This window comes from Colletotrichum fioriniae (genome assembly GCF_027942845.1).
Source record: "Colletotrichum fioriniae strain IMI 355084 chromosome Unknown scaffold_4, whole genome shotgun sequence".
NCBI classification, from domain to species: domain Eukaryota; kingdom Fungi; phylum Ascomycota; class Sordariomycetes; order Glomerellales; family Glomerellaceae; genus Colletotrichum; species Colletotrichum fioriniae.
In genome coordinates, this window is record NW_027076840.1 from 111,999 (window position 1) to 136,143 (window position 24,145).

Consider the following 24,145-nt stretch of genomic DNA (forward strand, 5'->3'; position numbering starts at 1 on the left):
CTCATGAGGCCTTGCTTCTTCTCTTGCCCATGTTGCGTACTCTGGGCTCGACAACCCACTTGTTGAAGTTGTGCTTGCGACGGGTCTTAAAGCCGCCCTTGGCCTGCAGGATATGTGTATCAGTAACTGCGAGAGCAGGAAGGACAATAGGGAGAACTTACGGGAGTGCCCCAAGGACTGGTAGGGTGGCGGTTACCCTTGGACTTACCACGACCACCACCGTGAGGGTGGTCGACTGTCACACGATTGTTAGCGATTCCGATACGTATAGTCAAGGTTGGGTACACGTACCGGAATTCATGGCAAGACCACGAACCGTGGGGCGAATGTTGAGCCATCTGCTTCGTCCAGCCTTGCCCAATTGTCTGTATTGGTGATGGGGGTTGCTAGCGACTCCGATCGTTGCGCAAGCGTCTTTGCTGACTCTGCGAATCTCGCCGCTCTGAAGACGAACGTTGATGTACTTGCCCGTGACTACCTTGGTACCGTCGTCTCTGGTCTCTTCCTCCTTGGAAACCAAGATTGCGTAGGTACCAGCACTGCGACAGAATACAGCACCGCCCTTGGCTCTCGAGCCGACGTTGAAGATGACAGTGCCAACAGGAATCATGTGCATGGGCAGGCAGTTGCCTCTCCAGGCCGTCTTGGCTGCCAAAATACCGGGATCGACGACGCCACCCATGCTGTCGAGAAGGTCCTTGGGGATACCGGAACGGTAGCTGTGGACGACGTCGCCGGCACGCATACCCTCGGCAGCAACGATGTAGCTCTTGCGCCCAGTGGACTTGTTCGATAGCAGCGCAATATGAGCACTTCGACCTGGATCGTACTCGATGCGATCGACCAGATGCGGACCAGCCTGCCAGCGCTCAAAGTCAACGGTTCGTATCCTCCTCTTCGCGCCACCTCCGTGATGTCTGACGGTGATCCTTCCAGAGTTGTTACGACCTCCCTTGCCGTGGCCCTTCTTGGGGTAGGTCAGAGGCAGGAAGGGTCGGCCCTTCCACAGGTGATCGTTGATCGGACGCTTCAGATGACGGACACCGGGTGTTCGCGGCTTGTAGGTGCGCATGATGACGGAGTCATTGTTTGCTTTCTCGATGGTGGGGGCAGTTGCGGCAGGCTCGCTGGATTTCGTGGCGGGCTTCTCGACGGACTTCTTCCTCGTAGCAGTGGCATATTGTCGAATCGCAAGCCCACGAAAGGCGGTCGAACCAAGGAGACTTGCGCAGCTCCTCTGAGCCGACAGGAGCATCATGGAGCGCGACATGTTGGCATCGATGTGCGGTTGTGAGTCGGATTGAAGGTTCCCTCTTCTCGAGTGGGTTGATTATGTTCAGGAGAAGCTGGTCAGGCGCAGCATATCGCGTAAAGGGACTGGCTCGGTCGGGGTGCAGCGGTTGCAGGAAGGCGAAGACAACCCTCAGATAGGTCTCAATTGATCAATTGAGCTCAGAACGATCCGAATCCGACCCCAATTGCCGTTGGGATACTCGTTGGGTGGGAATACGGTCCCTGTTGTCGTGATCGCTAAAGCGGCTCTCCAAGGTACGCTTGAGGCCAGTGCAGATTTCGAGCTTTAGGAAAGAATTATTCTGCCGGCGCCGATGAACTGACGTCCAGGAATGGAAGCCCGGTCATTGGCGGTACGTACTGCTTGCACGAAAGCTTCAGCCACATTTAGTGGACTCGAGTGGCTCAACAAGCGAGTTGAGCCTCAGACGCCTCGACACGACCAGCCAGGCCGCCTCTGGAAGCGTGACGGGACGTGGTCGGGAAGGCAGCCAATGGTGTTCTGGTTGCCCCGCGGTTGCTGCTGTTGATTGCTATTGTGACCGGGGTAACTCCCCATTTTCCACGTCTTTTTTTGCAGTCCACTCCATCAGCCAGCAGACCTTCTTTCGCGTGCAGCCGGGGCAATCGCGTATCCACCCTCACACTGCTTCCACTCTCGCTTGGCTACCACCACGACTCTCGAACTTCCTCATAAGCCTACGATTATCTCCGGGTCAAGGCACTTTGATATTCCTGCTGCTCCTTTCGAGGTATCTTCAATCTCGCCCCAGGCAACCGACAACAGATACACATTCTCACTACTGTCGCCGCTCAAGCTGCTCCTCTATCCTCGAGAGAGCTTCTTATTCATTCTCATCCTCACTTTACCACAATCGAAACCATCACCACGGCATCATCCTTCTTGTCGCATACCGCACACATCCACCTTCTCACCTGTATTCCATCCAGACTGCTCGTCACAGCCTGCACCGCCAGGCCATCTATCTGAATCACTCACATCAGTGAATTTCTTCGGTTCACTACCTCCAACCGCCACACACGCCCAGAGCTGGATATATCTATCTAGCCCAGCTGTACGGACCTTATATTCCTCACCTGTTGCACACAAAGAAACCGAATTCTCTTATGAGATTTCACTGAGTCGCGACTACATCCTCAGCCATCGTTCACGACAAAGACACCCCCGACGCGACTTTTCCTTTAGCGAGAGTCAAGAAGCCACTCCCTGTCCGCCGTTCGCGTGTGCACCAACTGCACGCCTGTCTGCTTCAGATACGCTACTGTGGTGACCAAACCAGGGCCACCGCGAGCCGCGACTTGAAAAAATCGGTACGTACCCCCCCAAAGCTGGCGGCTCTGGTCCCATTCACAATACGGTACCCACTGCATACCACATCACGTCCATCCGTTCCCACTACCTTAGCAAAACACATCACACATTGATTGTCCCTTCACCTCCTCCCACATAAACAACCTCAATTTTGCCCAAAGCCCAGTTCCCTACTACCTCTACCTCTACCTCTGTATTGCACTCCTCTCCTTGGTCTCAGCATCTTTGCATCTTTGTCAATTGGCTCCCGGGACGCGACTGATCTCGCCCATCAAGTGTTTGGCGTCGAGCCTGAGCAAGCGTTTTGCCCGCGTTCGAGTCGCCCGTCATTATCATTCCCCAAGGTATGCATGTCTCGACCTTGCTCACCTCGTTCCATTGCCGCGCTCTTTCTCTTCCTCTTCCTCTGAGCACTCAAGTTGCTATAACCTATACTGTCTCTGCTTGGAACACAATCTTTTAGGTGGCACCGGCATCTCGACGCGTCCCCATGCTAACCTTGACCTCATAGAATTCTACACCTCAGATACTCAACTTGACATAATCAGTTGACAAGATGCCCGTAAGTCTCCTCGTAAATGCTTGTTCTTGCAACACGTTCAGCATGCTCTCGTCGCGTCGATATCATACTCACCCTTACCTTCAGGTTACCCGTCCGGCGCGTGCAACACGCCTCGTTTCCAACGAGAACGATGAGAACAGCGGAACCACGCGCATGACGCGTGCCAAGGCAGCCGCACTGAGCGTTGACGAGCTCGCTGTCCCAGGAAAGGCTCTCGCCACGAAGAAGTCTGCAACCAACGCGATTCCGGCAGCTCAACGAACCAAACGTGCTGCCCTCGGCGATGTCAGCAACGTCAACAAGCCAGAGGCTGTCGCAGGCAAGAAGCCTGCTGGCAAGGTTGGCCTCGTCTCCAAGGCTGAGAAGCCCACCGGAATCACCAAGAAGTCTACCACCACCACCAGATCTGTTGCACCCAGAGAGAAGAAGGACAAGGCACCCGGCTCAGGATCCGGCGCGATCTCGAAGAGAAAGGTCACAACAAAGGTCATCAAAGAGGAGAAGGAGATCTCTCTGGACGACAGCGAACCTATGCGCAAGAAGCCCGCTACGGAGAGTCGTCGAACCAAGCCCGACCAAGAGAACGTCAAGAGCCAGACTCCAGTCGAATCTGAGCCCGTCAATGCCAACAAGCCCTTCCGCTACCCCGAGAATGTCACCAACCTGGACGAGGAGGATCTGGACGACCCGTTGATGGTGGCCGAGTATGCCAATGAGATCTTTGAGTACCTCAAGGATTTGGAGTGTAACTCCATTCCCAACCCCAACTACATGGAGCACCAAGATGACTTGGAGTGGAAGACGCGTGGAATTTTGGTCGATTGGTTAATTGAGGTGCACACACGCTTCCACCTTCTACCCGAGACTCTCTTCCTGGCCATCAACATCATTGACCGCTTCCTCTCGGAGAAGGTCGTGCAGCTCGACCGCCTGCAGCTTGTCGGCATCACCGCCATGTTCATCGCCTCCAAGTACGAAGAAGTTTTGTCGCCTCACGTCGCCAACTTCCGCCATGTTGCCGATGATGGATTCAGCGAGGCTGAGATCCTTAGCGCGGAGCGATTCGTTCTTGGAACCCTGAACTACGACCTGAGCTATCCCAACCCCATGAACTTCCTCCGTCGCATTAGCAAGGCCGACAACTACGACATCCAGTGCCGTACCATCGGCAAGTACCTAATGGAGATCAGCCTCCTCGATCACCGTTTCATGGCCTACCGTCCCAGTCATGTCGCGGCCGGCGCTATGTACCTGGCCCGCCTCATCCTGGACCGTGGTGACTGGGTATGTACCAATGGATCATAGCAAAGTGGGCTAGTTGACTGACAATCCAACAGGATGACACCATCGCCTTCTATGCCGGCTACAACGAAGAGGAGATTGAGCCTGTCGTTCGCCTCATGGTGGACTACCTTGCCCGCCCGGTCGTCCATGAAGCCTTCTTCAAGAAGTATGCGAGCAAGAAATTCCTCAAGGGTAAGTACCTCCTTGGCCCCGTGCCTTATTTCGTCGCTGACATTTGTGTAGCCTCCATCCTCACCCGCCAATGGGCGAAGAAGAGTGCTCCTCACTTCGGCATTGTTGATGTTCATCTCTCCCTGGACCAGATCTCTAACAAGGAAGACGAGCACTATCCTGAGGAAGAGGAGGAGGAGGAGGCCAACTATTAGCGATCTTGTGCCGAATAGTTGGATCATCTTCAGCGTTTACGGCCACTTTTACGAATGCATACATCGGCGACACGCACCTCTATAGGTGCAGTAGTCATCCTTGTCGCGCTACCACAGGTTCTCAACATCAGCCCTCACGGGCTTGCCGGGGAAGGCGATTGGGCTTATTCTTTTTCTCTGGGTTAGATTGTGTCCAGACTCATCTGTCAGATATGGGCAGCTGTTTTGTGTTGCTTTGTTTTTGTGGGTTTATATTTTTCCATCGCATTGGGACTTCGTTGCTCTTGTCTCATGAACGGCGCATGGAGTCAGAGGACAAGGATATCACGAAAGCGGACGGTTTGGCTGGAGTTCGTTGACTCTGTCTTCCACTGGGCTGGCAAGACATGGAATTCACTTATTTTGTGTGTTAAGGTATGGCTGGCCTACAAGTGAGGGTGTCTTGTCGTCGTCTAATCGTTGCTCCCGTTTGGAGTGTTCTGATGATGTGCAATGAGGGAAGGCAAACATACCATACATCGGGGCGGGGGTGGGGGCTGGCTTATCGCCAACGGCATCGTGAAAAAACCTGTACATACATCAGTTCGGAGAATCGGGTTCAGGGAGGGCTGAATACATTGCATTGCGTTTTTCTGTTCGACATAATGGGAGTCATCATGAGTTCACGTATCTATGTTTGATATGCCGCCAGTGAACTCTTGGATACGGGATGCGTTCTCGGCGGATGGCTCAACACGCTCATAATATCGCAGTGCCACACCCGCGAGATGACTTAGTCGAGCCTGTCAAAGTAGGTTGATTGAAGTTCATATTCGACGTCTTCAAAGAGGGGAGGGGAGGGCATAGTCTTAAGTTTTACATGGAGTCAGAATCAGAAGCTGTTTTGTGTTTATAAAGATATTATTCAACAAGAACTATGTAACACTAGATAATATACACTATATTACGATTTGATACAGATTTTCAGACAAGGTAATTATTCGGCGGATTCGAACATGCATGATCAGCTATTTTGAAGAGGGTAAAAAATAGTACTCTGTTGGAATCTGTTGATACACCTGGGGACGACTTAACCAAGCGTGGTGCGCGCATCCGTGCGGTACCAGTTGGCCTTGGGATCGCCGAGGCACTCGCCAATGGTGACCATGTTCTTGCCCTTGAACTTTTGGAGCGTGAACTCGGTGAGGTTGTAGACGGTCTGGTAGTGAATGTCGTGGCCAATGACGAGGAAGTTGTCACTGGCGGCAGGCTTGGCGGCGATGGCCTGGGTGACAATGTCTTTGGACTGCTGAATCTCCGTGGCGCTGTCGTGCAGATAGTCGGCGGTGTCGAGGTCGAAGTAGATGATGGAGTAGCCGAGCGCCTTCATGTCGCGTTCGCAGCCGCAGGCGGCGGTGCAGGAGGAGTAAGGGGGTCTTTTGGGGAGGGGAAAGATGAGTGTTAGGCGGATTCTCTCGCAGGGTTAGGTGATTGGGAGGAGGGTTGCTGGCATACCTCATGTAAGTAGGGAAGACTCCGATGATGTTACGGAGAGCCATCTCCAGCTTGTACATCTCATCCTTGCGCTGCGCCGACGTGATGTTGCACTAGGTTCTCAAGTCAGCAAATCCATCGGCGAGAAGACGGACCATTGGCAAGAAAACATACCAGATCGGCGTGAGACCAGGTGTGGCTGGCAATCTGGTGACCTTCGGCGTACATCCGCCTGTCGCTCGACGTTAGCCAAAGAACCCTCAGAGTCTTGCTGAAAAGCAGAGTTGTCATACTTGATGGTGTTAGCCCAGGGGAACGTAGTATTGTCGATTTCACCCTTTGCGTTGTTGTTGCCGGTGATCATGAAAGTAGCCGAGGCGTTGTACTTCTTCAGGAGATCCAACAGGTCGTTTGTGTACGCAGCCGGGCCGTCGTCGTAAGTCAGGGCAACATCGCCGGGCTTGACGCAGCTGTACACGCCGGGACCGCCGTATTCGACTGAGCCGAGCTTGGGGCGGGCGATGCTAGAGGTGTTTTGACCAGGAGGAATCTTGTTGGCATCGCATGCCGGGCCGTACTGGAACAAGCAGTCGGGAGCCTTGCAGTGCTCTACATTCATGTTAGGGATTATTTCTCTAAACCGACATGGCACGGGGGTTCATTACCAGCAGTTGTTCCACAGAATCTGGTATGATGTTAGCGATACAGGCATACCGTTCAAGATTGGACTGTTTACTTACCCTGCAGCAGAGCAGCACTCGTTCGCGGCGCACTTGGCGTTCCCGTTGTCAGGGCCGCAGACCCCTGACCCGGAATCTCCGCCATCACCACCGCTTGCCGGCGGGCTACCGTCGTTTGTGCAAGTACCGAACCCGGTCTGGCAGCCATTGGTCGCCAGACAATAGTCGTTAGTCGAACCGCACCAGCCATTGACGGAGCAGCAAGGCAGATCCGTCGGGCAAGAGTATCCCGCCGCGCTACCACCGTTACCAGTTTTTCCGCAAGAATTGTCCGGAGAGACGTTGACTGCCACGGCGGTGCTGCTGGGGCTACTGGCTGGTGCCTTGCTGGCGCTCGCTGATGCTTTGCTGCTGCTCGCCGCCGCCGGTGCTTTGCTGCTACTCGTCGTTCCCTTACACGTACCAAAGCCGGTCTGGCAACCGTTGGCAGGCAAGCAGTAGGCATCAGTAGAGCCGCACCAGCCATTGACCGAACAGCATGGCAGGTTGGTAGGGCAGGTGTACGCCTTGGAGCTACCTCCATTTCCAGTCTTTCCGCATGAGTTGTCTGGGGAGACGGCCCGGATGCCTAGGGGAGGCGAGGCCACAGCCGTTCCGGCAAGAGCGAGCACGAGGAGCTCGAGGATAGACATGTTGAGCTGTTAGTCGACAAGTAACAAGGCACAGTCCCAAAGAGCCAAGAAGAACGAGCGTGGTGTGGAGAAGAGCGAGTGAATGTCAACCAGATCGAGCCAAGAAATGCGGCGATAGGAGACGATTTAAGAACATCGAGCCTCTGCCCCTAAAAGCCCCTAAAAGAAAGCTGTGAAAAACGCGAATCACCAAAACGGTGAGCCGCGAGATCCTTCTAGAGGCTCGAGATGGGACTATCTTTGTCATGGCGCGGTAGGAAAGGGGCCCCGCTGCTGTGTTTGAGAATCAGTTCAATGTCAGGGTCGACTACTTTTGGGTCGCCAAACTACCATCGGTTGCTACATCGTATGAGATGGTGGCGTTTTCAGAGTTGTGGATGGCTCTAGTTCCACAGAGACTCCTGGTGCCGTTGCAGAGAGATGGAAGACCAAACTGGGCATAGCGATGTGCGGGCGAGAATAGGGGGCTTTGACTAAAACAGGCTGCTTTTACGATGTAGGATGCGGCTAGCGGATGCTCCCTCGAGGACCGTGTGTCGACGAGGTCAGAGTTGCTCGGAAACAACCTAATGCTACCCTAGCTGCATGTGGTTGAACGGAGCTGAGATCCGGCCCTGAGGCATCATTGAGACAAATCACGAACCATCGTGATAGATGTTGTGCGCTAGCTGAACGTCAGTATCGCGGACCGAAGATTTGGCGATGAGAATGGGAAAACGTGACCACGAGCGGTTGACGATATCTGACGACGGGAAGCCATTGACCCTATTTGGAGCTTGATCGCAAATCCAAGCCAACTGAGCGGATTACCACTTGGATCCGAACCTTGGTGACGGTGGCCGTTCAGAAGTTAGCTCGCGTTGCTGCAGGTGAATAACAGAGCCCGTGTACGACAGCTGGATTTTGTTTTGGTGTTTTGATATCCTCAACGCTGAATGCCGACAATTGTGGCGAATTCGGGTTGAGGGTCTCCGGAAACCGAAATGTCAAAACAATGTCCCGGCCGAGCCACGGCAGAAGCGGGGCCGCAAGCATTCACACATTGTCCCGAAAACATATTTTGGTGTTGTGACTTGAGGAATACATAAACATGGTCGACTGCGAACCTCGTTCCAGATGCACCAGTTTACTTAGGCAGTGAGGGTGAGGCTGCTTCTGTTTAGGGTGGGTAGCCAAGTGCTGGCGAATCACGACTCATCACTGCCACCTCAGAGGTTCGGAGAATTCATTGCCCTCAACCGCAGCTTCACCCTGTCTCCGACGGGATGTTGGCTGAACCCGTTCCCATCTCAGGGGTGGCAGCCATTTGGAGACATGAGCGAGGGTCATTGGACCTCAAGCCGATAGGCATGGTTCGGGATCTGCATACCAATGAAGCACCCCAAACAGTGTGGGACAAGGGGTTAATTTGGCGTTCCCAGTCTGGAGGCGTAATGGGGGGGTGGAGGGAGGGTTTGCTGCATTGCATGAGCAGAAAACATTTCGAGTTGCACTTCGTACGGAGTGCGGTCTTTGACTCTGTACAGATAGTCCTGATCAGGTTCTCGGCTCATTTGAACAATTGAACAAAGTAAATTTTACGTAGGTATTTATTTCCGCCCGCCGTGCCACAGTACTTTAGGTTGCTCTAGCGACGATCTGCAAGAAAGTGATCAATGTGGATTGAACACCTTTCCCATGCTTTGCATCGGTGCCCGAGAATACCGCGGAGCATTTACTGGCTGTCAAACTACAGTGGAGGGAAAACTTGATAGCCATGTTGCGGTGCCATACCAATTTGTGGCGGCTAAACAGAGACTCTAAACAGTAAAATATGGAGAACCCATATCCGTATTTCGATTCCTGTTAGCAATGTTTTCTGAAATGTGCCTTCGGCTTAGGCGGGCTGAATTGTGGCATTGGGAAAAAGGCCACGCGTTTGAAAAACTGACGAAGGTGTCGACGTGCCGGTCTGCCGATGATCCCGGGCCATGGTTGGGACCAAGGCGGAACTGGCGAGCACACAAGGCCGGTGTGCGACGAGAAGCGAGTGGGCGTGAGTCGCGATGGCTGGCTGAATAAGACGATGGTAAGAAATATGTTGGAGTGTAGGTGTGCTACCCTGGGACGTGCCTGGAATCTCCCAGGAATACCTAGTCGCAGGCGACAGGCGAAGTCTAGAGCTGGAAGTGATTCTCTATTAGTTAAACGCACAGTCAATGGAATTCACGACTCGTTATTATGGATACAAGTGTCAGCTGTGACTGCGTACGAAGTATCCGTAGTGTGCGTATATGTATGTGTGTGCCAGTGGCCGGTCAGTAGTTGGTAATTGAAGATCGAGTGACGGCGCGTGCTTGGCATATTTGTGGCATAGAGCAACGAATTGGTGCGCAATCATTTATCCTTGGTCTGTTACGTGGTTCACAGAATTTTACTACGTAGACCTAACATGGTCTATGATCAGAGCAAAAGAACGCGGTGCGACGGGCAAGTTAAAGTGACAGGTTGATGAAAGTGAAGCTGACAAGACTCTTGGCAGAGTCAGAAGTGACGGGATTCAGTCGATTGACTGCTTTTTGTGACCCACAGTGCCGAGACCCAAGCCACCCTCGCCGGTGCATCATGTGGTACGTACTGCCTTAGCTAAGGTGAGCGAAAGGGGCTCCTTAAGCAGAAAGTAGGCACATAGGTAGGTACCTTATGTACTTCGCAACGGGAACACGGGAAGCAGGCGCACAGGCACACAGGTTGGTCTGGTGTGAAGTCACGAAGTCTCAGACGGGGCCTTCCATCCTCACCTCCGCAACGGGAATGGAAATCAGAGGTACCTTGCAAGTACCCGCCAGGCACAGCCTTACCAGGTACCTATATTCCATCCCTGCCTTTTTTCCCTCTCACGGTGATAGAAGTCGCACAGGACACAAGACGGGCCAAATGGGCTCCCTCAGGCGCCTTCTCAAACACTTCAGAGACTCGGGATTGGTCATTCGAGTCACGAAAGGGCTGGGGCTGCCGTATCCCTCTTATTCTTCGTCCTTCCTTTGGCTCTTCGCGCAACGCGTAACGCGCAACATATGGATACCTTACTTGCTGCCATCTAAAGTGTACCGCCCCTCGGGTTCCGGTTATGGTTGGTGATGAAATGGCAGGGCTGTGGCAACGAGTCCGCGGGATCCTAAGCTGTGCGATTAGCCGAGTGAGGAAAAGAGCCATATACTAATCGCACAGCTTCGTCAAATGGCCCGGCCATGCTGTGTTAGTCTGTACTCTGTTAGCTTCGTCCAAGCCCAAAAATACATTAGATGCGATGGCCCATGATCGGCTGCGCCTGCATCAGGGGACTTCCTTCATCTGTTAGCTGTTGGCGTACCTAGCTCAAGCTTGTGCTCACCTTTCAGCATTCATGCATTGCGCTGTCAGTCATCTGCAGACCCCATAATGTCCATCAAAGTTTAGACGTGTACGGATGAACGACCCCTAACGCAATTGATAATGCTAAAAATTATTTGGCCATACTTCAATCATTCGACGGCTCATGAGCCGTATAATTATTGATGCCCGTCGCGTCGCTGGGCTGGCTGGCTGCTTGATGTTGAGGTTGTGTTGCCGCTGATCGATGTACCTCGACGTATCACGTTAGCCAACAGCTCCTCTTGAATCGCCCCAAACTACCGCCGCCGTCTCGAGCACTGCCACGCGACTGCTTACTCCGTTTGTTTCGGCACCCTCCCTCCCTGTCGTCGACTTCAAAGTGCTCCCGTCCCTTCCACCTTCTTTTCTTCATCTCTCTCGGCAGCTCCCATGTCTCCTTAGTCCCGAGCCCTGAGTGTACGAGTGCCTAGCAGCTCGACTTCTCTTCATATTCTCTCAAAACGTCTCCGCGTATTCAATTGCCATCGGGTTTCCTACAATCCGTGACCTGTCCTCCACTGCCCATTTTCGCTAGAGACAAGATCAGCCAACAGACCAAATCCACATCGCCGCATGTACCGTGCTACTACGCTTGGCGCGTTCTCAGGTCCCTTACACGTACCTTATACTACACATTATTCAAACATCAAACAAGTCGCCGGCCCCTCGTGTCTTGTTGCCGTTTCTGCACTTTCTCTCTTTACTCGCGCCAGCCAACCTTCAACCTTTTACCTTTTTCACTCTCACATCGCAACTCAGACCCGACTCACTTTCACCTCGGCCTGATAATTTTATCAGCCCGATTTTTGCCCCTGCCTCTCGCTCTCTCACCCATCTCACCCTACATAGATACCTCTCCGTGAGGTACCGCAACCCCCGGCCAGCCACCGCCCAGGTGCCGTATCCGCGCGCACTATTCACTACGCCATCATCGTCGCCGTGCGGATCCTTTCCCCATTCCTAACCCCATAACACTAAAACTCTCTTTCCCTCTGCCCATACACATACGCCTGCTGCCTTTCATTCACCTGAAGTAGCTTGGAGCCACCTCCCTTCGGATTCGGATGACCTCCTTCTCCTCCCCCAACTACTTCTTGCCTTTTCCTCCTCTTCCCTCACCCTTCACCTCATGTCCTCGTCCATTCCTCTCGCAAACTTGTCGCCCTCGTCGAGGCCCTCGTACTACAAGATGCCCGAATCACCAGCGCCCTATTCCAGGCGCCGTCCGCATCGCGGCCACTGGACTCCCTCGTTAATTGGATCATACGTCTTCGACTGGCTTGTACTCGCCGTTGTCGGCGGCATTGCCACCGTATTGGGCATTGTCGAGCCGAACAAGCGTCCTTTCTCTGTCCTCGACCCCAATATCTCGTAAGACACTAGAACCACCGCTTAGCGTCCCTCCCTCTACCGCATCTTGCTGACCCAAATCTCAACAGCTTCCCGTTCACCCACCACGAGACCGTGCCCATGTGGCTAGCTGCCATCATTGCTGTCGCTGGCCCCATCGTCGTCATCGCTGCCGTGTGTCTCATCCTCGTTCCCGGAAATACCGTTCCCAAGGGAACCCCCAAGTCTCTCATCTGGAAACGGAAGCTGTGGGAATTGCACGTTGGATACCTCGGTCTCGCTCTCGCTCACGTTGGCGCCTTCTTCATCACCAACGGCATGAAGAATATGTTCGGTAAACCACGACCCGATCTTCTTTCTCGATGCCAGCCCGACCTAGCCAATATACAGAAGTACATCGTTGGTGGCACATCCGCCAACATTACCGGCTTGACAGGTGCGGCAGGCTTTGGCCAGCTCGTGTCTGCAGCCATTTGCACAAATACCGATTCGCACACGCTCAACGACGGCTTCCGCAGCTACCCGTCTGGTCACTCGAGCTCCGCCGCCGCCGGTTTGATCTACCTGTCTCTGTTCCTCGCCAGCAAGTTCGCCGTCACCCTACCATTCGTGGCTTCAGACAACGGTGCCGATTCACACTCGGCTTTCCCCTCTCGCATCAAGAAGTCTGGTTCCGGTTATGAGGAGGTCGGACTCGGCGAAAGCGGGTCGCTCAACCCTGATTCCACCACTGCGGCGAGGAATTTGGCCGAGCATAACAAGGTCGTAACGGCTGTCCGTCGACAAGCTGCTGCTCCTCCGATCTATCTCCTGACCATCGTTGTTATACCATGGTTCGCTTCCATCTTCATTGCTGGCTCTCGCTGGTTTGACTTCCGCCATCACGGTTTCGACATCCTCTTCGGCTACATGATTGGAATTTTCACATCCATCTTCGCCTTCCGCTACTACCACCTTCCGATCACTCAGGGTGCTGGCTGGGCCTGGGGTCCTCGCAGCCACGATAAAGCTTGGTGGTCTGGTGTCGGCTCGTACAGCTACGCGACTGACAAAGGAGACTTTATTCGACCTGGCGATGAGGAAGAGGCATATGCGTCGAGACCAGTCATTGGTCAAGCAACATCAACGCAGTACATGGGCAAGCAGGGCTCTCATGACGAGCCTGAGGCTGAAAATCGGTTCTGATTATGATAGACTGGATGCGGCGTGCTATAGCATCCATCGCATTTCCACACTGGGCATATTGGGGCATGAACGGAGTTAACGGTATACCACCCGCCTGGAAAAGGAACTGGCGGAGACCTAGGGCAATTGTTTCTTTTGGGGCCAGGCATGGCATACAGATATGACCGTTACGGAATAGATTTGTGACTGACGACCGCTTTCAAAACCTCTCTACTTGTGCGAAATGTTGACCATGTAAAAGAACGTTGATAGCTTGCCTACCGCTACAGCTCTTTCCCACCAAGGTCTGCAGGGCCTTGACTGTAGTAGGCTACCTCCGAATTTCTGAATTGACAACTCGTCTGGCTCTTTATCTGTACGACGCCCAGACCACGGCGCTACCAACAGTCCAGAAATGTCTCTGGGGGGCGGGGGAGGGGGTAACACGTATGTTCACGATCACCGGGCTCCCTGCCCGCAAGACCAGGCTAGCATTGCCCAAATAATCCGCTTAGTTGCGCTTGGCCGAGTAGACTATGGATCGCGGTACAAGACAAAAGCATCTAGCTAGTCTACCTTACCACATGGCATTTCCACTGTGCTGTCATGTTGGGAAGATATAAAGCATGCCATGACGACCATGGCCCTGGTCTGCTGCCGTAAAATTACCTAACTTGGGAATCAAGAGAATCTGCCAGCTCAGTGGACGTAGAGGTTTGGATACATTTGCCAACGAATCCATGGTTTGTGGAATGATGAAAGGGACACCAAGTTTTCACGTGTACTGTCAAGCGGCCGCTGCACGAAAGGGTAACTGGTTGATCATGAAAGCCATCATATCATTATTCCCGAGGCCCCAGTCTACCGAAGAGAAGAGATGAAACTAGAAAAGAAAAGTAACAGCAAGGCGGGAGGAAGCCATGCCCTGGCCCAAAGAAGGCCTTTTATCAGGTCGCCCCCGTGTGCAGTGTCGATGTGGTACCTGGCTAGGGATGTAGCCAAAGATGAGCGAAAACCGTCTTCCCCTGGTTCTTCCTTCTACTTTACGCCATGGCAACGCCCTCGTCATCCCCGGCCCGTACGCGGGTTTCTGTGCCCTCGAACTCGACATCGTCGTCGTCCTCCTCCAGGAGATCCTCGTCCCGGAACCCGCTGTCCACTTCCATCTTCCGCAGGCGACGACGCATGGCGTCTTTCTTCTGGTGCTGCCACCGAATGAGGGCGGCGGGTGCGTGAACCTTGAATCCGTAGACTCGCGGGATGTAGCGCTCGGCGCTCTTGGTGGGGATGAGTGCCGGGTAGGCCTGGAAGATGATGTTGTGGAATGAGGTGCCAAAGTAGGCGCCGTCGATGGCGGCGTGGCGCGAGGATTTTGGATTATAAATGTCCTCGCAGCGTGCGCAGTAAAGCTTGACGGGCTTCAGGTTGGGGATGTCGGCGAGGCCCATGGGAAGGAGAGGGTGCGAATGGCACATCACGCGGGGGCATTTGCCAAAGTCTGCCTTCTTGTACTTTTCAAGCTGCGAGCAGCGTTAGTTTGCCATCGTGTTAAAAATGCAGGCGTCCAAGACCCTCCTTCTGAATCCCTTTCGATGCAAATGAAAAAAGGAGCTGGAGAAAGATCCGAGGGGAGATGAAGCTTACCATCTTAGCCAAGCCCCTTGTCGTGACGATGAATCGGGCGTGCACGAGACCATACAGATGCCTCGCGGACTTCTCGATCGTCTCCCTCATCTCATCGTCGCAGTCAAGGTCGAAGACATCGGTGATGAGATCCAGTGCATATTGGTAGTATTGGACCTCCGTGTTCAGCCCAGTCAAGTTGAACCGATCCGTAAGGTAATCCTCGTCGATCTCGCAGAAATATTCGTTGCCACGAGAGGAAATGAACTACGAAGAGCCATGGTCAGCAGGTGATTCGTCTTTGGTCAAGTGGACGTCCTCCGAGGCTATTGCGAGGGCATTCGACAGCACGCCAATGACCGCGTCGCAGCCCAAAGCCCGCAATCTCGGCTTCCAACCTCATCGAAATTCCCTTCGAACGCAAATAGCCCATCGCCTGTCTTTCCGCACTCACCCAGTCTCGCCAGTAGCTCGTATAGTCACTGTCCGACTCGCTAACGAAGTCATCCATCATGGCGGGAAGAAAGTGCGACTCGTGCCTCGACGAGCGCTCAGATCATGGCCCAGAGATACGGTCGCGTCGGAACGTCTAGATCGTTCGTGAATGTCGAGTAATCGCGGTCGCTCGGCCGTCTCAATTATGGACGCTGGTGGGAAGAAACAGGAGCGAATGTGTTTCTCATTGGGTGTTGATTGACGGTGTTTCTCTGCGCTCGTCTGCAGGGCAGAAAGCAGTTGGCGGGGCTGTGGTGCGGCTGGCCAGCCGTGCCTGCCAGGGACGCTGGAGGGGGCCGGGGAGGTACGTACCCGTCGCACTGGTCATTGCATAACCAAGAGTTTATGCAGGCGCGTCTGCACAAGTAGCAACGGGACACCAGCGCCTCGTCCATCACGGTCATCTAGAAGACGAGTTCATCATATCTGTAATGTCACAGGGAATTATTGAGAATGGCACTCATGAACTTCATTTTAAATATGTCAGCACCTTCTAGCGGCCATCTGAACTAAAGCTGGCGGCCGAGCTGACCGACTGACCTTCCGACTCCATCTCGTCGCTCTGCTCTATATACTTCAACCCCAAGCCATTTACGGCTTTGCCGTGAGGCACATCAAGACGACTCATCAGCCCTGATTGATCCTTGTTACCCTGCATGGAGATATTCACGCCTTCCATTGCTTCACGGAGCGTGTCGCCAGTTTCATCCATTGCTGCCAAGAACCGCGCAAGTTCCTTGCACAGCTCCCAGTCACCCTCCTTCATTGCTCTTGATAGCAAGCGTACTGTTTGTTCTGACGCAGATCCAAGCTCATCTAGAGTATGCAAGATGATGAGATAGCCTCCGGCCGTCTTCAATGATCCTCGCTGAAGCGACTCTTCGAAAAGTTCTTGTACCGGCGGGAGGTATGCGAAAAGTGTGCGCCATTGCCTCACCTCCGTTTTCCTTGTACATTGCACCACGATATCTAGGTACTGCTTAAAAGACGACAAAAGCGAAAGTACTCTTGGTAAGATTGCTTCCTCAGGACTTGGTCCGGAGTCAACTTCCTTATCCAATACCTTGTGAAGTAGTATCTCCAGCGCGTGTGCGAAATATTCCAGGTTTTGATACCGGTCCGAAAGCTTGACTGCATCTACTTTCCGGCCCTCGGTCAGGAGGAATCGCAGAATGTCAGGCAAGAATAAATGTGTCTGTTAATGAACTATTAGCAGGGTGTCTCTCAAAATTAGTGATGGCAAACCGACTCGAATGGCGAAGCGGAAGAAGGAGAAGCTGATGTCTCGTCGCTGTATTAGATCAGCTTCAATTCCAAGGATAATACCCTTTCCAAGAAGCGTCGAAAGGGGGTAAAAGTCTAGAGGGACCGATATTGTCTTTGGCAGTTCTCGTTGTGCCTCATTTGAAGCCGCTTGCAGCACCTCTTGTATGTCTGCCCAGACCTTGAAATCCTGGCCATCAAACACCCAGAGTGAGTTGCGTAGAGTCACGTCTGCCCCCGTAGGCGACAACTCTTCAGCATGTGTAGCTAGTCCATCAAAATGGGGCTGGTCCCGCATGCTTACATGAAATTCAACGTTTTGAGCGATGACTTTCATGTCGTACTTCAAATTGCCCTCGCTATTGAATGAGGGCTGTAGCAATACCAACTTGGCATCTACTAGGAATAGGACAGACGCCACGGCAACATCTTGCGACGGATCACCGTCAACGAGTTGGCTGTCTGGCAAAATCCAGCTCAGACCGCGGACTCTTGCAGGCGAGCGCACGATGCCATGGAATGCGATCTGTCCTAGCTGAACCAATCTAATCGAACCGTTGGTGGGCGCGAAAATGAAGTGGTAGAGTAGGTTGTCGTAGGTGTACACAAGTAACGAGTCCTCTCCTGAAGTAGTCACTAAAACTGCTGGAGCTGGTAATCGCTCCGTGTGAAGCACTTGAGAGTTGTCGAGCGCCGTTTCTCTCGAGTAGAGTCGCAATTCGTGCGACTTATTAGCCTCAACGGCAGCCACGAGGATATGCTGATACCAGCACATACTACCCCTAACCTGAAACTCATTTTCCATGGCGTCGTTGGCAAACGTTTTCCACCGACCACTGTTGACACTATAGTGAGCCAATCCTCGGCGCCCGGCCACAGCAACGTATCGACCGTCTGGTGAAATGACAGTGTGGCGGATGGGCCACTGCTGAAGTAAATAGGCTGAGGGCACTTTAGTTGTGTGCCACAGGTGCGGCTCCGCAGAGATACTGGCTAGATCTGGTAGGTCATATCCGCGATATATCATGACGTTGGTACTTGTCTGCAAAACGGTTCGCATGAGATTTGCAGCGTTGTAGTTGCCAACGACTGCGCTTCTCGCCATTTCCAGCACCCAAATCGCCTCGTGCTTGCGATGCGTAATGAGGATCTCCGAACCGCTGCCGAGCCAGACGGCGTCTCCAATGCCAGAAATCCAGTTTTCGCCATTGGCCTCAATGATAGCATCGTGCGCGCCAAAACTGTTGCTGCCCGGCTTCCCGTAGACGCTCCATGTAGCCCAGCCGCTTTCATATCCAGCAAACAAACAGTAGCCGTCAGGTGAGTAGCTAAGAGTCGTGAGTGAACCAGAAACCGTTGTTGACACTGGAATGGTGTGTGTATGCGAAGGAGGAATATTGCCAGCATAATCTCGAGCCGAGTAAACACGGATGGACCCATCTGCACAACCTACAGCAATCAATGAGAATCTTGCATTGATGACTGCTTTTATGGCGGACTCCTCCGATTTAGCGGGCGTGTGGAAGCAATATCCTTTGAAAAGCTTCTTTGGGTCGGCCTCTTCGCGAGGATGAAGCCGCTGGACTGCATAGACCTTGCCGTCACTGGTGGTCCAGGTTGACAGGTTCATAGGCCGATCGTGGGTCATCTCGATGACGGTTATCTTTTTTTCTAGCCATCCCATTCGACTGATGATCTCTGTCTTAGTCTGGCTTCCGCTCTGGTCCGGGGTCCAGCGGATACACTGGATGGCGCCTGGTTTGCGCGTGGCAACAACCAGCTCGTCATCCAGTGCCAGGGCGCTCTCTATACCAGCATCAACTTTGATGACCATCCTGAAACGAACGCTTACATCACGCACTCCTTGGCCCTCACCAGGGCCCCAGAGGTACTGGTCTGGAGCTGTACTTCCGGGCTGGCCATGATGGTTCTGACGACGTCGTTGGATGTTTGCGTAGCTCGGGAAATACGGTTTGTAGACTTGGGCTTCAGAGTCCATCGCGAGTGAGTATGTGATAAGGTAGCCTAGGGTAGTCCGAACCACAAGTATAGCCGAATCAGGTCTCATCAGAAGGTCGACGTTTTCCCCATAAGTCGACAGGGAAGTTTCCGAGCGCACTACTACTGCCAAAATCACAGTGGGCTTGAGAAGAACGTAAGCGTGGTTCATTGGACTTTACAAGACAGAGCTATCCGGAGGAAGGACCAACCTTAGCTTGCCATATTGTCATTGAAGTGGAGGTTATCGATGCAAAAAGGTGGCCAGGGCGGGAGATGCGCAGAGCGAGGACGGGATCTTTCAGGGGAATATTAACGTTGAGGCGGGGGGATGGCCGACTCGTTTCCGGGTCGTGGTCTTGGTCGTCAACTGGCTGGATGGCGGGCGTCAGCGGTGTCATTGGCGTCGCCAGCTCAAGAGCATCGTGCGGAAATTGTTGCTGTTGCACATTCCCGGACGGCGATTCTGAGGCCTCATCTGTCGGCCGATTATCGAAGGGATTGGGCAGGCCATCGTGAGAAACGACTAGGTTGAAGGCAGGACCAGACCTGCTGCTCGTTGCGAAGATTCTCGGGGTTCCTATGGGCCAATACATCTCGGCAAGGCCCTATGTAAACGCGTCGATCGCTTCGATGAGGATATGCCGTCGCAATGGCAGGGTGTTGTTGGTAACAAACGGGGGTTTCGTCGAGCCGAAGACCTGGTATTCTTTGTCGTCGAGCCGCACAATGTCTTGATCATGGCCGCTATTGTCTTTCAAACGAGAAACATCATGTCCTTTTCCAATCAATCAAGGCCCTTGGATGAAACCAATATGCGGAGTGGGAAGGGAACTGATGATGCGAATTGGCGGCTTGGAATAAGCATCGTTGTACGAGCTCCTCGTCGCCGGCGGGAGCTTGTGAAGCCACCAGGGGAGCTTCCCGTCGATAAGGTACCCGACCCGCCTTTTTCTGTCTCTGGCAGCTGCACGCAGCACTCCAGCACGTTACAGGCGCTTTGTTCGGACCGCCTTACCCGAGCATCATTAGATAATCAGTGGCACCGCAAGATGGACTCAACGAGGTGTGCCTTGAGGTACTACAGGGGAGTAAGGTACCTACCTACCCAAGCACCTCAGATAGGTACAGATATCCACTTCGTATACCGCATTCGCTTCTGCATGCCAACGACAACATTGTGAAGTCCATTCTGAGGTTTGGCGTCGACCAACAACAATCAGTGCACAGCTTAGACAGCATTGGTTCTATTCTGCTGAGAGACTCAATCTGTATGTACTGATCGATTGGTAGAATTGTGCACTTGAATTGTCACCCCTGCGGTCGACACACACTGCTTACTATCGTATCTTCCAGCTTGATCCTCCACTGTTTGCGTTGTGCTCATAGACTGATATTGACATACCATTTAGGACTGTACTCAACCCACTTTGCTGCTCATCATATAAGGTGTTCCTGGCGCGTTGTCATGGTGCCTCCTCGCACAAGGCTGAGCCTCTCCAAGGAGAGGTTTCCGGCTTTCCTGACTAACCTCAAGAGTCAGCCCTACCACGATCCCAGCTCAAGCTCTAGAGGGCACACGTATGGCCTTGCCCATGGACAGTCCCGGTTGATATTTTGACTTGTAATGCTAACTATCCGTACAGGTTACGATCGATAGCTTGGGAATCCATTGGGAACTTTGGTCGCTACAGGCTCCTCAGACAAAACGCTACGCGTCTGTACGTGATGAAAGTGATCCGCTTGCCCATGAGGCAATAAGGCTGACATCCCTTACTTTTGTAGGGAATCCGGAGAAGCCAAATGTGCGGTTCTCGACTGAGCTGAAGGGACACTCTGCTGCCATTGAAAAGGTTGCATTCAACCCAGTCAAGGATGCTGAGCTGTGCAGTGTAAGCAATGACGGAGTTGTCAAATTCTGGGACGTTCGATCCAAGACTTGCATCAACGAGATAAGAGGCTTGGGAGACGCCTTTACCCTCGTATGGGCGCCCGATGGACAATCTCTAGTCGTTGGAAATAAGGTCAGTCACGTCGATTTTGGCATCATTTGGGGACATTCTGCTGACACTCGATCCACCAGACGGATAACATCTTTGTGCTGTCACCAACGCAGTCTACGCCGATCGCGTCGCATCAGCAGCCCAGTCAGACCAACCAAATCGCTTTTGGCTGGGCCGGCGATACGATTTTTTTGACAACCGGCGAGGGAAGATCACGAATCTTGACATATCCCGATTTCAAGCCTGCTTTCCAACTCAACCATGGTGATGAGCCAAAGGAGTTTGCCCTCAACGGACACACGTCTTCCTGCTTGACAGCCGAGCTACAGCCCACAGGACGTTATCTTGCCACGGGAGGTTCAGATTCCATAATTTCTCTGTGGGACACGACAGACTGGATTTGCCAGCGAACCATAACCAGCATGATCGGCCCAGTGCGGTCTATTAGTGAGTCGAAGTAAAATGCTTTCAACTGTGGGCACTGTTTAATGGCTCGATAGGTTTCACCTTCGACGGCAACTTCTTGGTTGGAGGCAGCGATGAAGGTAAGTTGCTCGGTGCAAGAAAAGCGCAGATACTAACTACATCGCCAGGCTCTGGACTGGATATTCGACATGCAGAGTCAGGAGACCATGTCCACACCTTCAAGACAGCTGGTCCTTGCCCGGTTGTGGCCTGGGCGCCAACGAAATATTGTCTGGCATACAGTGATCTTGGCGTCCTTCGCATCGTTGGAGTGGATGCAGAGAAGAAGTGACGAGACATAATGTCACCATTCCGATGAGGTGGAATTCTTTACTACGGCGCAGAAATAGCCTTTTCAGCCCCGAGTAGGTGGGTTCTTCAGTGACACAGATGGGATTAGAAGCTCGAAAGTTTCTTCCCCAAAAGGAAGATATAGGTTCCAGCGTCATGCCTACTAATTCTGGAAGCTGAGCAGTTATGTGTCAACTTTACAGAAACCTCTCAGGCATAAGGGTTGATGGAGGGCAGCTTGAGCTGTAAGATCGGAAGACTGAGAAGCTGAATTCTCTGTTGCCAATGTCAGATCGGCCCAATTTGACGCCGATTAGGGAAGAAACGGGAGATGGAGACAGAGACACGATTGCGGCCCTATCAAGATGTGTGAGCTATTCTGACAGCTGACTGCAGGATAAGTAGCAGCATCAAGATCGCCAGCATAGCAATGAAGACCTTTATAATCTCCGCGTCCAAAGACGTTCTGTTTGAATATGTAGGCTGAGGAGCCTACGTTCTTCTCCACCTACATAGCTTGCCAGAAACATGCGCTATGCTTCACGTTTCCTGACATCGCTTTCGGATGAAATCCAGAGTGGATAAGACACAAGATGTTCATAATGAGTTTCGCACGTGGTATTCTACGCGTCTTTATAGAGCACATACATATGTATGTGCTAGATGCAAGGAAATAAGATGAAAGGAAGAGAAAGTTCTTCATTGGGACTCCTTGGAGGAAACTGACGAGAAGGTGGTGCAACTTGCAGAAAGTACCCTACGTGCTCACCTACACCTACACATGCAACGTGTGCCACCCTACCTTACCTTACTTTTCTTTGGGTCACCATTATGAGATGATCTGCCTTTGATACAAAGCAGAGAGGTGTCTAAATGTGGTCATTGGCGGACGGCAGATGCTGGGGTCGTGGGCAGCTGTACGGTGTACCGGATTGATGGGCTACGCAGCCGTTGCCTCCTAGCGCAGTGTGGCTGTGGTGCATGAGATTGTGGTGTGAGGGTGAGTGCAAGAGTTGCGCGTTCAGGCGTTTGCCTAGGAGTGCTGATGAGAACTCCCGCCTAAGTACCTTGCGTTACCATGAGCCTCGGCCAGCTCTGCTCCCGGCTTTTATCCGAACGTTGGTTGCTGGTGTAGGTTGACACGTTGACGAAGGTACCTCTCATGCATGATGTGATGTGACCTAAAGAACGGTAGAAAGGTCGCGACATCGTAGGGCAAGGAGGAAGGATGGACGGGGGGAGTAAATGTTAACACTTGAATAAAGTTTGTCTTCCAGTTGCCTGAAGAAATTTAGCTCAAGGGTGACAAATGACCGGATACATAACAATATTGACCATTATATCTGAGGTACCCGACACGGTATGGTCGGTACTTGGGGTTATCCACAGACACCAAGGCCAAAGTAGGTAGCACATGCCTGACGATTCGCACTTCTACGCAGTACTCCGCTCCGCAACTGCGAGTACGCGAGGGAAAGTGAGTGAGAAATTGGACCTGGGATACAGTGCCGAATTGCCAATAAGCGTATTCGCGATCTTGTGCTAGTCTCCGACCCTACTCGTGTTTCTCGCTTTTCGCTTTCAACGCAGGGTCTTTTGCGGCACTGCCCACTACGCATACATATTTGCAGGGTTTCTCGGTGTCTCACCACTGGATCAGTCGTGGTGGGCATTCACTACTGTACTCACCTAAGATGTAAGATGCGAACTCTTCATCATTCATGCTTCGAGGTGAGATACCCAGAACAAAGTGCCCACGAATAGTCTAACATTTACCTTAGGCAGCACGGTTTCTGTGGCGTCCATCGTCAGCGGATTGTCCATCGTACTAGGCATACTGCGTAGGTATCATAACCGCGTATGTAGATGGAGTGGACATTGGCGGTAGGTACAGAAAGCTAGGGACCCATGTCGATAATGTACCTGAACGTTATCGAAGGTACCGCATACGGAGCATCTTATTAATCATGGGCTCAGCTGGAAAGGGTATGGCGGCCAGGCCGTGACGCTACCGGGCTCGCAGATTGACTGCCAGACACTCGAGTCTCCCACACTAATTGTGTACCTTAGTTAGAACTTAAGGAGCCCTACCTACTAATGTAAGGCGCCAATGGCCAGCCGGCTCAGTACGGGTCTATGGGTACTAGATGCGCTGCTGGCAGCTGGTCGCTGGTGCCCGTTGTGCCGCTATACCACCTTACCTTACTTCACCTCACGCTTAGCTGCACCACTGCACCTAATCCTCCGCTTCTATCCATCCTTGCTTCTCAACCCCAAGTCTCGCGCTCTTGACAGAACCCGACACTGCTTCTCCCGTCTCCTCTACGCCTAGGTACCCTCCACTCTCCTCTCCACCGCCCCAACGACGACCGATAACCCATTCTCCGCCCGCCCTCT

General features: G+C 52.8%; 7 protein-coding genes across 7 annotated transcripts; 3 read left to right on the plus strand and 4 right to left on the minus strand.

Moving 5' to 3' along the window:
* Position 1: 1 nt before the first annotated feature.
* On the minus strand, positions 2–1,270 carry RML2 (mitochondrial 54S ribosomal protein uL2m; the record flags this gene model as incomplete). Its single annotated transcript, XM_053187971.1, has 3 exons — positions 2–103; positions 162–235; positions 292–1,270. The coding sequence occupies 3 exons, from the start codon at positions 1,268–1,270 to the stop codon at positions 2–4; spliced, it is 1,155 nt and encodes a 384-aa protein (XP_053053933.1).
* A 1,912-nt stretch (positions 1,271–3,182) lies between these two features.
* Positions 3,183–4,858, plus strand: CLB2 (G2/mitotic-specific cyclin; the record flags this gene model as incomplete). Its single annotated transcript, XM_053187972.1, has 4 exons — positions 3,183–3,188; positions 3,273–4,472; positions 4,526–4,664; positions 4,716–4,858. The coding sequence occupies 4 exons, from the start codon at positions 3,183–3,185 to the stop codon at positions 4,856–4,858; spliced, it is 1,488 nt and encodes a 495-aa protein (XP_053053934.1).
* A 1,069-nt stretch (positions 4,859–5,927) lies between these two features.
* Positions 5,928–7,219, minus strand: N0V96_003907 (uncharacterized protein; the record flags this gene model as incomplete). The annotated part of the gene is made up of 4 exons (XM_065756971.1): positions 5,928–6,273; positions 6,353–6,444; positions 6,558–6,940; positions 7,072–7,219. 4 exons carry the CDS (start codon positions 7,217–7,219, stop codon positions 5,928–5,930), a joined length of 969 nt encoding a protein of 322 aa, XP_065614184.1.
* Positions 7,220–12,225: 5,006 nt separating this feature from the next.
* N0V96_003908 (uncharacterized protein) lies at positions 12,226–13,631 on the plus strand (the record flags this gene model as incomplete). Its single annotated transcript, XM_053187974.2, has 2 exons — positions 12,226–12,467; positions 12,536–13,631. 2 exons carry the CDS (start codon positions 12,226–12,228, stop codon positions 13,629–13,631), a joined length of 1,338 nt encoding a protein of 445 aa, XP_053053936.2.
* Positions 13,632–14,653: 1,022 nt separating this feature from the next.
* Positions 14,654–15,744, minus strand: CKB2 (casein kinase 2 regulatory subunit; the record flags this gene model as incomplete). The annotated part of the gene is made up of 3 exons (XM_053187975.1): positions 14,654–15,130; positions 15,255–15,500; positions 15,688–15,744. 3 exons carry the CDS (start codon positions 15,742–15,744, stop codon positions 14,654–14,656), a joined length of 780 nt encoding a protein of 259 aa, XP_053053937.1.
* A 477-nt stretch (positions 15,745–16,221) lies between these two features.
* RIC1 (WD40 repeat protein) lies at positions 16,222–18,990 on the minus strand (the record flags this gene model as incomplete). Its single annotated transcript, XM_065756972.1, has 3 exons — positions 16,222–16,665; positions 17,377–18,277; positions 18,491–18,990. The coding sequence occupies 3 exons, from the start codon at positions 18,988–18,990 to the stop codon at positions 16,222–16,224; spliced, it is 1,845 nt and encodes a 614-aa protein (XP_065614185.1).
* Positions 18,991–21,531: 2,541 nt separating this feature from the next.
* On the plus strand, positions 21,532–21,759 carry N0V96_003911 (uncharacterized protein; the record flags this gene model as incomplete). Its single annotated transcript, XM_065756973.1, has 2 exons — positions 21,532–21,537; positions 21,586–21,759. The coding sequence occupies 2 exons, from the start codon at positions 21,532–21,534 to the stop codon at positions 21,757–21,759; spliced, it is 180 nt and encodes a 59-aa protein (XP_065614186.1).
* Positions 21,760–24,145: the final 2,386 nt, after the last annotated feature.